At 38.2% G+C, this 16,451-nt stretch overlaps 1 protein-coding gene across 3 annotated transcripts in view; it reads right to left on the bottom strand.

Annotated features, from left to right (window-relative positions):
* TRPM3 (transient receptor potential cation channel subfamily M member 3) overlaps positions 1-16,451 on the bottom strand; it is a gene marked incomplete at both ends in the record, with an annotated part of 433,595 nt that overhangs the window by 106,789 nt on the left and 310,355 nt on the right. For all 3 annotated transcript variants that reach the window (XM_084277970.1, XM_084277971.1, XM_084277972.1), the window contains one exon: positions 15,308-15,479. In XM_084277970.1, coding sequence (XP_084134096.1) covers positions 15,308-15,479 — 172 coding nt within the window. The remainder of the gene's footprint in view (positions 1-15,307; positions 15,480-16,451) is intronic.

Here is a 16,451-nt window from a genome sequence, read left to right as displayed (position 1 = left end):
CTGTCTTAGTTTCAAAACCAGTCATTTTTATTTGAAGCCTTTCAATAAGCATAGATTTTTGCAGGCTAGACTAGATTACTAAGTTTTTCATGATGTCGGATACTATGCATATTCTTGGTAGAATATTGTAAACTAGACTGCAATACTGTACAAAAGATTTATAAAGTCAGCCTAAAGCTTCATTACTATGTTACTGCCTTTGTGACCAGGAACGAAGCCAGTGACAGACTTTTTGGCAATTGTGATTCCAGGAATGTATGTACATATCAGAACATTTGTCATGATATGAATCAGTGACAACTTGTAGCCCTTCATGTTATTACACAGAAAAATAATCCCATTTTCCCCTTGATACTGTGGTAGTGCATGAATATGTAAGTTAAAACAATAAACTGGAAGAAATGAATGAATTTGGAAATGGAAGCAAGGAAAAAACTCTATAATGCCTGTTTTGTGTGAAAAGGGACTTTAAAAAATCTAGCATGCTTTGCAGAAGCCCTATTTTGTTTTCTCAGTTCTTGGAAAAACATAAATCTTTTATACCTTGAGTATATTTATAAATAATCTATAAATGTCTTATAAATTATTACTAATTCTTTTTATGAAGAGCTAAACATGAGTTACCCATTTTTAATAGACCAGCAAGTGAATAAAATGCCTCATTTACTACAAAATGCATTTACTACTCATGGGTTTAAGTGTGCTTATAGGAGTAACTGGGACATATCAGTATGTTTCATTATATTTCCAAGTTCACCCCTGAGATCAGTACAAATAAAACTGAGAATGTCTAGCTTGTTATCCCTGACAGAAATGTCTCTGATTTCTGTATCTTAACGATTTGGGTGGTATTAAGTGTCACCTTTGCATCTGAGATGATTTCCTGCTGGCCACCTTTGCTGACCACCTTTCCTCCATGTCCTTCCTCAGTTCGGACATGGTGGTGTGTGTTCAACTACTTTAATTTTCTTTTCCTACCCGGAAATTTTGCCTGGAGAATTTGGTAATTATTTGGATTGTTTAGGGAGGTGGGGGCCCACAGCTGTCCCACTGGAGGAGTTACTGTATAGTAGTGACATGTACAGGTGGAAATTTATGTCACATGTCCCACGCAACATGCAGCTGTAGAACAAGTTCTCCATAAGCTGGAATAATGTAAGGTTTATGGTGCACATAAAACAGAGTGACTGTGGACATACCCAGCGAGTAGAAATTGTCCCAAAATGTGGGGAGAATAAGCCTCCACCAACCTACACACAGCGCATGTGCTGTCAACCTGATGTCTTAGTCTTTTCTTAATGGAGCATGCACTGCTCATCTGTCTGGTATGGAGTTAGGATTCTCACTCACACTTCCTAGAAACCCTACACCCCACATAGGTGTACAAGGATGTGTAAAACACTAAGTTGGAAAGGTCAGTTTTTCATGAAAGCAGGTATATTTGCATGAGTTCAGAGGTTTATTTGATCTTAAAAAAATGCATTCTGAACAGATTTACCACAACTCTATTCACAGAATCATAGAATGATCTGGGTTGGAAGGCACCCCAAGGATCATAAAGTTCCAAACTCCCTGCCACAGGCAGGGCCACCAATCTCCAGGCATTATCTAGACAAGGTTGGCCAGGGCCCCAGCCAACCTGGTCTTGAACACCTCCAGGGACGGGGCATCCACCACCTCTCTGGGCAGCCTGTTCCAGCACCTCACCACTCTCTCTGTAATCTAAACTTTCTGAACCCTCTCCAACAGTTCCACATCTTTCTTGTACTGGGAGCCCCAGATCTCGACAAGATGAGGCCTCACAAGGATGGAGTGGAGAAGGACAGTCACCTCCCCATCCCTGCTGGCCACTCTTCTGATGGAGACCAGGATAACATCGGTCTTTCAAGCTGCAGGAGCACACTCCTGGCTCAATTTAAGTTTCTCATCCACCAGAACCCCCAGGTCCTTCTCAGCAGGGCTAATCTCAAGGATCTTGTCTCCGTATCTGTAAATACATCTGGGATTCTTCCAGCCCAAGTGCAACACCTTACACTTCTCAATGTTGAACCTCATTAGGTTCCCCTGGGCCGACCTTTCCAGCCTGTCAAGATCCCTCTGGATGGCTTCCTTTCCTTCAGTTGTCAACCACACCACTCAGCTTGGTGTCATCCACAAGCTTACTGAGGCTGCACTATTACCAATATATATCTTCACTTCAATTTGGAAATTCTAACCAGTAGATCTTGATTTGGTTTTCTTTGATTGTTACACGTTTTGTATGTGTAAAAATTGAAACAAAACTGCTGCAAATGAATGCCATGTGGATGAATCTTTACTAATTTGAAATGAAAAATTAATTAAAAATTCAATAAATCACAAATTTATTAATGTCATTCTGCTAACTTGGAACAGAAACACCAAAACAACCCTGCACATATGGGCCTCTAATCCTAAAGTAAGTGCTTGCCTAAAGCAACTGTAATAAATCCTTAATTGTGTCAAACAGAGGACATGTTTTGTATGAGGTTACAGTTTTTGATGCAAGGATTATTTATCAGTGTGACTTAGTAGCAAATACTATTTAACAGTCAATGGAAGACAGTATTGTGAAGAAATGAATGTATTGTGAAACTCAAGAAGAATGTTCATCTGGTTAAAGTGCTTTGACAGTTTTGCAGTACAATTTGATCAAATCTGATCTTAGTTTTAACCTAAACATGTGAGATGAATTATGTTTTTTAAGTGGAAATCAACTAATAAGCCTTAATCAATTATGTTTTAAACAGGGCAAACTAGCATTTGTTTCTGAGTTTTTTGCAGAGTTTGAGGCTTATGGTTTCTTGAAACTCAAAACGGAATTTGGGGGTTCTGGAAACTTTAAAAAACCCACAGAAAGTCTGTAGCTTTGTCTTACAAGTTCAACTTCTAGGCCATTGCTATATTTCATGGCACTAGCAGAGTAAAGGCTAAAGAAACACACCACACAAAGCCTGTGGCTTTCAGAAGCATTTTGGTCCAACTGTTTGCATAGCACTTAGATATCCTAGTACCTAGAGGTACTTACATGGAGTGGATAAACAACTAAAATGCTCTGGAATTTCAATAAGCAAAAGTCCACCCAGTGTGAGCTTAAAAGTTTGATGGAAGCAATATTTGTGAACTAATATTTGCCTTAGGATAATACAGATTCCACAGATATTGCTATTTGGTTGTTAATAGAGTGGGCGTAACTGCAGAGTAAAGTATTGCTTAAGTACATTTAAAATGACATTTTATTGGCAACATTCTTTAAAAAAGATTGCCCATGCAAATGTGTCTGTTTCACCTCTGGACATCTATGTGGTACTCTCTGTGGTCCCAGTTGCCTCAGAAAGGCTAAGTTTTAACAGAGGGCATCCTGAAATAATCCAGATCCATCCTATTAGGTTAAAATGAAATGCTATTACAGCTTGGGTTTTTTTTTTTTTTTTTCCTTTTGGAAACTCTTCTTGATCTGTATGGAACAATTTTGGCTAATAGTAATACTAAATAGATAAGATCACCTGCATATGCAATACATCTGCTTCTCCAAGCTCTTGTGGGGTATGCTTATCAACAGAACAATTACTTTATTAACTACTAAGTGAACATGACTGGAAAAAGTGAATCTACCTTGTCTTCACTGGATGATGGAGAGAAATGCTGGGTCTTATTACTCAGAGAAACAGAAACATCAACCAGATGCCACAACCAGCTCAAACTTAATTTCACATAGCTGTATTTCTTACAGTAATTTCTCTCTTGTCCTCACACATTATCTCCAGTATCTTCCTCAGAGTAGAACCAGTTACTATTACTTGTTCCACATGTGGCAAAGATGAGACAGATATTTTAATTCCTGAAAATTCAGTAATAACAGCAGAGAAACTTCCATATTTAAGAGAGGAAAAAAAAAGAAAAGCTAAATTAATTCTAAAATAAGGGCAAATCATTCCTGATCAACCTAGTGGCTTTCTATGATGGGGTAACCACATCAGTGGACACAGGAGAAGCAATGGACATAATCTATCTGGACTTCTGTAAATTGACACAGTCTACCACAACATTCTTCTCTCTAAACTGGAGAGATAGGGATTTGATGACTGGACTGTTCAGTGGATAAGGAATTGGTTGGATGGTCACATTTAGAGACTAGTCGTCAATGGCTCTATGTCCAGATGGAGATCTGTGAGAAGTAGTGTCCGTCAGGGATCTGTATTGGGACCAGTATTATTTAGTATTTTCATCAATGACATTGATAGTGAGGTTGAGTGCATCCTCAGCAAGTTTGCAGATGACACCAAGCTGAGTGGTGCAATTGACACACTAGAAGGACAGGATGTCATCCAGAGGGACATAGCCAAACTGGAGAACTGGGCCCATGTATACCTTCTCCTGAGGTTCAGCAAGGTCAAATGCAAGTTCCTGCACCTGGGTTAGGGCAATTCTTGTCACCAATACAGGCTGGGAGATGATGTGACAGAGAGCAGCCAGACAGAGAAAGACTTGGGGATGCTGGTGGACAAGAAGCTCTGCGTAAACAACAGTGTGTGCTCACAGCCCAGAAGGCCAGCTGTATCTTGGGCTGCATCAAAAGGAGTGTGGCCAGCAAGTCGAGGGAGATGATTGTCCTCCTCCACTCCACTCTTATGAGACCCCACCTGGAGTATTGTGTCCAGTTCTGGATGCCTCAACATAAGAAAGACATGGAACTATTGGAATGAGTCCAGAGGAGGGACATAAAGATGACTGGAGGGCTGGAGCACCTCTCCTATGAAGACAGGATGAAAGAATTTGAGCTGTTCAGCCTGGAGAAGAGAAGGCTCTGGGGAGATCTTATAGCCATCTTCCAGTACATGAAGGGTGTCAACAAGAAAGCCTGTGAGGGACTTTTAAGAAGGTCATGTAGTGACAGAACGAGGGGAAATGGTTATAAATTGGAAGGGGGGTAGATTTAGATTGGATATTAAGAAGACATTCTTCACTAGGAGAGTGGTGAGGCACTGGAACAGACTGCCTGATTTGGATGGGGGATGCCTAGTGAGAGGTGTCCCAGCCCATGGCAGGGGAGTTGGAACTTGATGATGTTTAAAGTCCCTTCCAGATGTAACCATCCTATGATTCCATGATTCTATGATAATTCTACCATCTTTGGAACAACTTTAACAGTTTGCTATTTTTATAAATTAAGTGAAACTTTCACTTGTTTGGAGTCTTATTAGATGCCCTACGTCTAGAAAAATCAAGGAGACCTGGTAAACCAATACAACAAATTCTAGTTATATTTACTGTCTCTCTCAAATTTATGGGACTAAAGGATTATGTGTCACAGAATGACACAGAACTACTACTAAGAAAGGAAAGTTAACAACTAGTGGAATGAATTTTGCTTTTCATATTTTATTTTTTTAAAGTTTCTTCTGCAATAGGGTCATTGAATCTAATTTCTTATAATCTACTTTTTCTTTTTCATGCTTCAAAACCACATTTTAAAATTACAACTATAAATTTTATTTTGTTCAGGTTTATTGTTACCTTTTTAGTATGTATTCACTCTCCCTGTTTACCTTGTTATGGTCACTTCCTTTCTGCATTTTTATGTTTCTAATTTCCTTTTTGGTATCCCAATCACACTCTCACTTCCTCTCTATCTTCTTGTGTCAAATCCATAATCCTCTTTTATCTCCTTTATTTTTAATTATTCTTACCACTTTATGTCCCAGACTCTTCTCCTTTCAGTTTTTTCTCATCTTTCACTCTCATTTTTGTTTGATTAGTGCTCCTTCCTCATCTGTCTAAATCTATCTAATGATGTATCTGCCATCCTGCCAGATGTGGCATTGACAGACAAACCCGTGGATCTGATACCTGGACCATATCTCCATTTAATATTGGACCAATCCTAAAAATTTCTCCAAACCATCTCTCAAGGATGGTTAGAATAAAAAAAAAAAAAGTGAAAAATTTGTGACACCTTCTTTTGATTTTCCTACCTATATTTGCAAAAGGACAAGGTTTAAAGAGTCCTCAGAACGGACAAGAGGTGGGAAAAATCTGTGTAAGGCTAAATCCTGGGATTTGTAGGCCTCACAAGACAGTAAAAACCCACTTGATTACTTTCTACAGGGTGGCAAAATATTGTTCAAAGCTGGTGGTTCAAAGGCATACACACACTTTGATGGATTTCAGTCAAAACTTACCCTGTGTGTCCTAGAAGTCAGCAGCTGTTTATTCAGCCAGTACTACAGGATCTAACTGATTTCACTCTTGGTGCGCATCTGCTGTAGGTCAAGGAGACTGAGGAGCCACTACAACTCCAGTAATTTTCATGTTCTGTCTAATCTTCCTTTGTACTTTCTCTGGTTCCCTTTGGATGTGAGCATTACCACTTATTGTAGCCAGCACAGTAACATAACCAGCTTTTATGCTGCCTCGAATTACATTTTGAGGCGCTTTCTCTTGCCATATATTTCATATTTGGCAGCATGTTGAACACTACATATAATCTCAGAAAATTATCACTCCTTTCTCACCTGTTGGAGAAAACTGCAACAGGTAAAACAAAGAATAGCAGATTTTTTTGCAAAATATAATTGAACCTAAAATAATCTCTATTTCTTAGTTTTCTGGCTATGTTCTGTTTTTTATAGTAACTTCAATTAATCTAAAATTTATTGACACATTACAGAGCTGTAATGACCTTGTATATCAATCATATGAAAACACATGTTTTCAACAAACTCATCTGTTGCAAGTCAAGTCCATGAGAGGACTCAATTCTGTGTTTGTCTGTGCTTCAAGAACAAATTTTACTCTGCATGTGCTCTCTCAGCCCTTTCTGAGAAGAGACTTTTGACTCCAGTGCCTAATTCATCAACTTCATGATGCTTTTGATGAAAAAGGCCCAAGTTTCTGATGTCTAACAAAATCCAAAATGAGTCAGTCTTCCAACTGTTCTGAGTTTTACTTGAATTTCCCAGAAGTTGAATTTGCAGCAGGCTTCCTCTCCTAGAAAGAAGTCTGTACCTACATCTCCCCAGCTATGTAGTTATGAAAATGCATCTAGGACTGCACGGAATATGAAGGAAAGATCTGAAACAAATGAGAATTCCAAATGCATTTGATGATGGTGCAATGGTCAGAGAAGATGCCAGTGATGACAGTTGAACGTCCCTTTGCCTTCCCAGCCCCCTTCATATATTCTCAGGCATAGGATGACAAAGGGAAGTCCACGGGTCACATGAACAGATATTGTCGACATATTACCCTGTACAAATTGCCTTTTCTACCCAATCAAATTACCGCACCCAACTTTATCTGTCAGTTCCTTACTCAGAAGTAACTTCTTATAAGCCTACCAAAACTCAACTACATTCACCAGCCCTACAAAGAAGAAAGATTAAATACAAGGCACAGGTACTGTGACTTGCTTGTTTTCTAACAGCAGACTGGAAAAAAACCACATATTTAAAATAAGAATAATTGCAGATTGATAGTGAAACCCTATGTGCTCTAGGAGGCAGTTCTTCCAAAAATGTACTAATGAAAAGAAGAGCAAGATTATAACAAAGTGCACATACACAACCTAAGGATTTTGTTTGGTCTTCCTAATAAATACATTCCTCAGTATGTGGAACTGACTGTGAAGTGCAGAGTGATTCTTAGGTAAAATACATGAGGCTTGTTTGGAGTATTTTTCATTCTTTTTTGAGGGAACTATAAACCAAAACACTGAGATATCTAAAGTTCTAGGGAAAGGGGAAAAAGCACAGCCCTTTAATAAAATTGTGGTACACAATATATTTGTTCTGTTGTTTTCAAATGGTGAAGAGAATAAGAAGCACAGTGTAGATAACACAAGGTGTTAGTATGGCAGCGGGAAAGTGGGAGATGAAAAACAGTGTTGAGACTCACTATATACACATATGTTGTGACAACTAACATAAATGGACATTTAACTTTAACATACATATACATCTTGTTCTTCAAAGCCTTATAATATTGTCAATCTATTCCTGCTGCATGCAAATTAATTCCTTCTGATTTATAGCCCTCATTTGGCTTTGAAGAAGAAACAATTTTGTCTATTTTCTGGATCTGTAATCTTTAAAAAGGTGGAAAGAGTGTGTTTGTTAGTGGAGTTTATAAAAGATAAAAAATAATCCAAACTACTCAAAACATTCTCATTTTTTGAAGGGGTCTACTAGTAATTAACTATGTATTGCCTCTGTGTCTTCTGGTTAAATATTCTGGTTTCAAATACTTCTTTGGTTATATAGGTTTATTAAGAGCATGGAGTTTTCATAGTTGAAAATGTCTTTCCCCCTCATCAGCAAAGGCTGGACTCTTGTGGTCTAGGTGACATTATCTATCCTTGTTATCTCCATTCTCCATGATAATGAAGTCCTTTTGCTTCATCACCACTCTTTCCTTCTCTGAGGTTATGTATTATACTATAAAATGTCAGAAATATAAGTAGTCCATGTTGGCAAGTACATGAGACTTTTTAAGATCATTAAAGAATAAGTTAGATCTTTTCACATTATAATCCACAATGGTAGCTGGTAAACCTAATTTAATACCACTGTCCCACTGTTTGGACTTCACCTATTTCCAAAGCAAATTTTAAGTATATAAAATCTGTGTCAGACAGTTATAGAGAACAGAAAATTCTATCAGTATCCTGACCAACATTTAAATTTTTTGGAGATGAAACTTTAAATATAAAAAAGATGTTGGGATTTAAAAGAAAAAATATTGTTAACAGATGATGAATATGTTTTCAAGTTTAATTGTCAGATTAGCAAATAAATGCTTAGTCTGCCCTCCTAAAAACTACTCAATGCTTATTACTCCTTTTTATCACATGCCCGACACTTATTTCATTACTGATACTCGTGGAAGACAAAGAAAATGATTGCATGTTTCTCAAAACATTTATGCATACAGAAAAACATGCTGTAAGTCCACGCCATGCTATGCAATGCTATGCTATGTGTTTATTTATGTCATTCTCTGCTATGCTATGCTGTTGTGTCCAGACACTGAATCTGCTGACAGATAATTATAAATGTTATTCTGAAGAAAAACTTAAAACATTCCTAATTTATTCACAATCTTGGTAATTCAAATTAAAAAAAATTATATAGGCTACATGTGAACACCTTTTGTATATAAATAGTGTCCCCTTTTTTCTCTACCGCTCCAGTAAGACCATTCATATGAAGGCATTTGTGATGAAAGTGCCTGTAAACCATACTGTAAGCTCTTCAAGGATTTGAAAATAGTTCAATTAGAATTTACAGTCCTTTAGATAGCAACAACTATACCACATGAACTAAAGGCCTTACTGCAAACAGGAGCAATGAACTTCATATTATAAAAACACAAACGCGAGTGCAAAGCCAAAAGGGGGAAACTTGAGGTAGGATTTTTGAAGGTTCTGTAAGTACTGGTAAAGGGTTTTTCAATGTCACATAAACTAATTATAGACCAGTTTTGTTAATTTTTTTGAAAACTGGTAACAAAATGGGTGAAACCTGTGGTATATCAACCTGTTGGAGTGACATTGACTGAAAGTGATTAACAATCCTCAGATCAGGCCTGTCAGCTGGATTGCGACATTGGCAATTACTCTAACCACCTGTGGAGTGGTAGGAGTGGATATTTTATGACATGTGACTTCCAACACACATTTTATAGAGGTGTGTCTTGTGTTTCTGGTCGGAGGCAAGACTGATGTACCTACTGAGTTATTCAGCAGTGTTCTGCAGAAATTTTTGACAATGTACATATTATCAAAAGACAGGGCCATTCTAGCACACTCTGTGGAAATACTTTGTTAGGGTCTAGGAATGTCATAATTGGAAAATTGGCAGTAGGTTATCTCTAGTAATTAGATGCTTAATTTCTTTCCTTTCTTTAGAGATTACATCATCTGTATTGGTGATACTTGTCACTGTACTTGCCACTAGTGTTTTCCAGGATGGGGAATTAAAAAAGGCTAGCTGCACTTTTTTATCTTGTGGGATCACAAGATACTGATTTCCAATGTAATGCTAATACCATTGGTATTGGTGAAAATTTTTCTATTGCTTTTATTTTAAGCAGTTTCTTTTGAAACACTTCTTTGCACCATTGTGACCTGCAAAGGAGATGAAAAGTCTACAGTGTTGTCATGGTTTAACCCCAGCTGTTAGGAAAGCATCACACAGCTGCTCACTCATTCCCACAGTGTAGGGACAGGTCAGAGAATCAGAAGAGTGAAAGTGAGAAAACTCGTGGCTGAGATAAAGCCAGTTTAAGAGGTAAAGCAAAAGCCACACACACAAGCCAAAGAAACCAAGGAATTCATTCCCCACTTCCCATGGGCAGGCAGGCGTTCAGCCATCTCCAGGAAAGCAGGGGTCTTTCATGTGTAACGGTTACTTGGAAGACAAACTATCACTTCAAATGTCCCTTGCTATGCTGGGCATGACATCATATGTTATGGAATATCCCTTTGTCAGTTGGAGTCAGCTGTCCTGGCTGTGTCCTCTCCCAACTCCTTTTGCACCCTCAGCCTGCTAATTGGTGGGGTGGTGTGAGAAGCAGAAAAGGTCTTGGCTGTGTGTGAGCTCACTCAGCAGTAACTGAAACACTCCTGAATTATCAGCACAAATCCAAAACCCAGACCTATACTATCCACTATGAAGAGAATTAACTTTATCACAGCCAAAACTGGCACAAATGTGCAGAAGTCTTCGCAGTCATCAGGGGGAGGATGAAATGTGTGATTCCAGAAAAGATGTTCTCAACATTTTAGGTACATTGATGTCTATTCCTTTTGACTAAAATTGAATGTGGAAATGCAAGACTTTAGAATGACTCTAATCAAGGAGTACTGTAGATGAGAGGAGCTTGACAGATGCACAAGAAAAGGAATAATTAAATTCTAGATCTACAATATTGTGGTAGTCTCTCTTAAGGGTGAATGCTGAATGACTTTTAGATGTCCTTATAAGGTAGTCAATTACACAACATTTTTTTAAACTGAAAGTTATTTCATAGCTCCAAGACAGTAAGGACTTGTGTGATTTTTGGAAAATGAAGTCCCAACTTGAAGAATACCACACAAATTTTAAATTTTCTTTGTTCATGCTTGGAAAAGGATTTCGGCAAAATAAATTACTATTTTTTCAGTGTGAAACTTATAGCTTTTGTTCCGAAGCACATAACCAGAACCTTATGTCATGGACATGAAGTTCTAATGGATACCATTTGGAACGTGATACAACAGCATTTTTCTGGAGCCCATAGAAGCGGTTGAATATCAATTATTTTGGATTTTCAGACTTGGCTGAACACAGCTATAGACAAGCTTATTTAGCACTGACAGTAGTCCACTTGAGAGGAGGCTCAGACTGGGGGGCCTTTAGAGGTGTGCTGCAGCCCATGTGAAAACTATCATCTACACATAGCTCTTGTGCCTCTTGTGTTCAAGGTAGTGAGACAGAATTTAGTATTCTGAGCAGTTCCAGAAGCAGTGAAACAATAATCAGTAAGTACAGTGGCAGCAGTGAATTAATTGCATCAGCCTGACATGCTGATCTGCACATGACACAAAGCAGCATAAGCCTAGCATCAGAGCTGGAAACATAGGTTCAGTCCACTCTAAAAAATCTTGTCTTTTAAGCTGGGACATTTTATTGTGTTTAAAATCTCTGTACGTTTCTCATGTAAACTTTCTGCTCATTAATGCAATATTTTTTGAACAGGATGAACTATACTTGCTTTAACTTCGAAGTTCTGTCACATTGTCCATACAATACTGTAAAAATAAACCATATGGCAGAGATGAGAACAGTGGTATTTTTCCTTCCTTCCAGAACATATCTGAAGATGATCTCCTCGCATTTAAATTCCTGGAAAAAGTGCAGGACTCAAGTATTTGTGTGAACAGGAAACCAGAAACATTTCTGAACAGATGACCGCCAATATTTCTCTTTGATATTGAAAGAGTTTTAGAAGTGTTCACCTTCCTTTCAACATTTCCTGCTACAAAATGATGCATTTTTGAAACTTCACGAGTTTGAGGCAATTTGTGGCTCAGAGCAAGAGGTGGTTGCTGGGCTGTGTTAAAATAGTCTTCACTTGTAAAAATAAGGAAAATATACCCTGATCATTGAATCATCAAATTGACTAAATGCAGAGCTGAATTACTCTGTCCTGAACCTGCAGACTCAGACTGTGCCACAAAGGTAACTGTACCCTCTTCTTGCCTGGAAAATATTCCTGAATATTTGCTGTGGAAAAAAATAAGAGCTATGACAATGGTAAAAGCTGAAAAGGTAGAATAGAAACAGAGTACTCAAAGAAGTCTTTTCTCCTGTGTTCACAGGGGGCACGAGGCAAGATTTTTAAATTATCATTTAATAGCACTCTTATTTAGGAAATTAGATACTGGTGAATGACTGAGAATGATGCCACATTAGGAACAGAAACAGCTGAGTCTTTCAGAATTACCCAGCATACTTAACGGCCTGATTTAATCTTAAATTTTATAAAAGAGACTGTCACTGTCCTGATCCATTTGAAAGTAATGCCATTTTCTGTATCTCTAATAGGTGAGAACAAGCTTGAAGTTTCCCTTTGTGAATATTTTGCGATCCCAAACACCCAGGAGCACTATCACTGCACTGGAGAAAGATACAGCGGAAGTAAAGGAAAGCAAATAAGAAGAAATGACAAGCCTGGCATGTAAAACTCAGGCAGGCTTAAAAATAAGAATAAAATCTGCTTTCAGCACTATTGTCCAGGGACAGGCTGTGAAATAAGAAGTTAGAAACTGTTTATTAGCTCCTAAATCTGTTCTGTTTTCTACCCCTCTGCTTTTTTGTTTGGTGATTTACTAAAAATTGTTCCTGGCTTTACAGCAAAAAAAAGTTTGATGCTGTCAGTGGTTTTTTCCCACTCCACATGCTTATTACTGGAAAATGGTAAGTAAGGACACACACGCATGGCTGCACACGCTCCTGTTTGGATGAAGATCCCTCTGCAGCAGTGACCCTTCATGGACAGGGCAGAGGATCCATTGCTCTGCTAGGAATGAGGATAAGGAAAGACATCAGAAAGTGGCCATCTGTTTGGCTGGCCCTACAGGGCAGGTGGTCCTTTTCTCATCCATATGGTCACCTTTCTATTAACTAGAGGCTGGACAAGACTCAGTCACCTTCTTTGAAAACAAAGGAAAATAAACTTTGGCAGAAAGATTCTGGATGTCACTGGACGAAGACGTACAAAGTCTTACTAGCAATCTTCCTTCTTAACAGTTCTCTCACATTTCTGTTTTGAAGATGTGTTGTGAGACCCTAAAGCTTTTGTGTTTGTTAGAGAGAGATTTGGGAAGGAGAGGTTAAATAATAGTGGGATTCTGTCATAGAGAAAAGGGAAGAGAAAAGGAAGATACATACTTCTGCAGGGCAGAGAGAAACCAGAGAAGAGAAATCCTTAACTTCCTGTAGGTGTTTAGAGAAGCCAGGAAAGCCTTTTGACTGACCAAAATTTGGAGGTTTGTTCATCAATAACTTTTTAGCAGATAAATGCATTGCCCAAGTCTGGATAAAGTTAAATCTCTCTGAAGAAATTTAATTTTTAGCACAAAGATCTCACCAACACAACGTTACGTGGCAACCTGCAGAAGTTCACATTTTTCTCATAGATGTTCTCTAAATAACTTATATTTATGGCACAGTGTTCTACAGTTTAATTACATCATATATGCCATTTTCAAATATGAATTTTTGCCATGGGTCAACATAGGCTTAGGTTATACTATCTCAATCTGCTAAGGAAATGCATGGGCCTGTGCACACCACTCAGGATGCACACACATTTGTGCACACCTACGCACTGCTCTCTGAGAAAAAGCAATATATATGCTGATATTGTAAAAATAGTAAGCCCGTAGTGTGTAATTCATGTGGTGGCACTGAAAGGTGTAAGTAGCACGCCATTTTAATTTGCATCTTGGGCTGCACTCACCACGCAGAAAACTGTCAAGCTTATCATGACAAACATGCTAGTTTATGGTCACCCCATTGGGCCTGCCAGTAATTAATTTATTGTCGTCTGAGAGCCTAAATGTGTTTCTTAGTCTCAGTCCAGTTTCAAGTGCCTATATCACAAAAACTGTGACTGTTCCTGGCCTCAAAATTGCATGGTTCTGGAAAGTTATCACAGAAAGGCTGGGAATATGATAACTTTTGAAAAGACGAGCTCAGTTTTCATTACTAAAGGTAGTTAATGCAAGTACAGCACTGAGGTTGGTTTGTGAGACTGAAAAAATTCTGCCTGGGTAACACAGAAATGAAGACTTCTTCCCTATGAATGGCTTAGGTTCAATTTCTAGAGCTGATCCTTTTTTTTTTTTTTAATTACATTTCTAAAAAAATAAAATATTATAAACAGAAGACAAAAAAAAATCCATAATATCTAGAAAGAAATTAACTCCCCATCTAAATTAAGCATCTGCACACTACAGAAAGAATAATACTAATATTGAGATATCATCTTCTATTTTATTCAAGCAGAAGTGCTTACTTAGGTGACTACTTTTTATTTTATGTAGGAAAAGTGGTACATGATAATAAATGGAAAGAAAAGTGTAATTTTCAGAGAAAAACTGAGGTATCAGTCTGATCATGATGTAGAATGTATCATCAAGTTTGTACAAGATGAGGTGAAAGGACCATCTAACCTCATATACTGCACCTCTCTGTGGCTAGTGACAGCTGCCTAAGAAACACTAACAAACACAGTGCAAACACATGGTTACAATTTTATGGGATACTCTAAATATCAATGGCTCTGGGACTGCTTGAGTTGTTCAATCATTTCTCCTGCAAGCATGCAGAATTTTATATACCTCTATACACCTCACTCATCTCTCTTCCACCCTGCAAAGTCTTTATCACATATTCCTTACTGTTTGTCACCCTTCTCTATATTTCTGCAAATCCCACTGTATTCTTAACAAAGTGAAGTGGGCATTTTAAGGAGATGGGAACACCAAAACCTCAGCCGAATCTGAAGAGCCTGGATAAATACTATTTGAAACTTACCAGAAACAAGTTCAGCCATTTGTGCTCTACCCCATACCCATAGTAGTCTACAACAAAATTTTATCATCTTTGGTCATGTTTTATTAGCTCATGCTCACCATATTAGACAGTAGAACTACTCATCAAAATATACAAATTTTAGTGCCTTTTAAACTCATAGTGTTTTTGATACAATTATAAAACAACACACAGAGAATGCTACTCACTTGTATTTATCTTCTGAAGTGAAATGTGCTTCTCCAGCTGTCTACGAAGTTTCACCTCTGCTCCATATTTACCAGTAGTGCCATTGTCAGCCAAAATAAAATGAGAATGCATACTGTTGAGCACTGTCAACTTACTCATGGGATTGGACATTGTCTGGTATGGTCGGACCACCTGTGTTTTAGAGACAGAGGAAAAAAGAAAAGTGTTGAACAGAAAGACCCTCTGGATGAATTCAGTTTTAAGATGCCTGATGACAAGATGATACAAAACAAAAAGAAAAAAAGTCAAAATTGTTTGAACCATTGCACTCGAGTAGTGCTGTCTGCTATGTATAAAGTAGAAAATAATCTTAGCACTTCAACTGGTGTGGCCAACTCCTGTACAAAACACTGACCTTTTAGACACAGACACCACTTGAATGGTTTTCCATGGTAGTCTGTTTCAATAGCATCCATGGTAACTCTTTCACTGTTAAGTTTAGCTAATGGTCTGCCCTCCAAAAGTCTGGGTGACTACACACAAATGCAGTACACCCTGTCTGGTGCTGTCTTTCAATAGTGATGCCATAAATCCTTGCCTTAGCTGATCAGAATCGTTGATTCTTCCTTCACAGACTGCATCCAGCACCAGGCTCCCTGTTCTAGCTCATTGAGAGCCACCAGCACCAGAGCAAGATCTGATAGAAGAGAAATGACTCGAGTTGCCCATTCATTTTATGATTATTAGCCACCACACATGCAATTCTATTGGCAGCTTGTGGTTTGTCTCTGAGAACCACAGCTCAGAAGTATCTAATGGTGACAGCTCAACTTGCTGTTCTGATGAGCTGCAGCACCAAAGGCTCCATGTATTTACTTAGTACTGCTGCATGTAAAGCAGATTAGGAGGCTCTGTGTCTGCTGTTTAACTCCAAGGTGAATCTTGAATACATTTTATAGATGGGAAAATGGGAATACAACCAGTTTCAATTGACCTGTTCCCATCATGCACAGTTCAACATTTTTTTTTAAATAATAAATTTCAGAAATCACACTGTCAGACTCTCTTCCTGATTGAAGGAGAAGCACAATCCTTGTGAAGGAAAGAAAATTCTAGCCTTTGAGGCTATTTCCTTGAGGTGAACTGCTGTTCCACAACACTCAG

The sequence above is a fragment of the Gallinula chloropus genome (genome assembly GCF_964237585.1).
Source record: "Gallinula chloropus genome assembly, chromosome: Z".
NCBI lineage: Eukaryota > Metazoa > Chordata > Aves > Gruiformes > Rallidae > Gallinula > Gallinula chloropus.
Note: the sequence above shows the minus strand (reverse complement) of the source record. Positions and strands in the feature narration are given on the sequence as shown.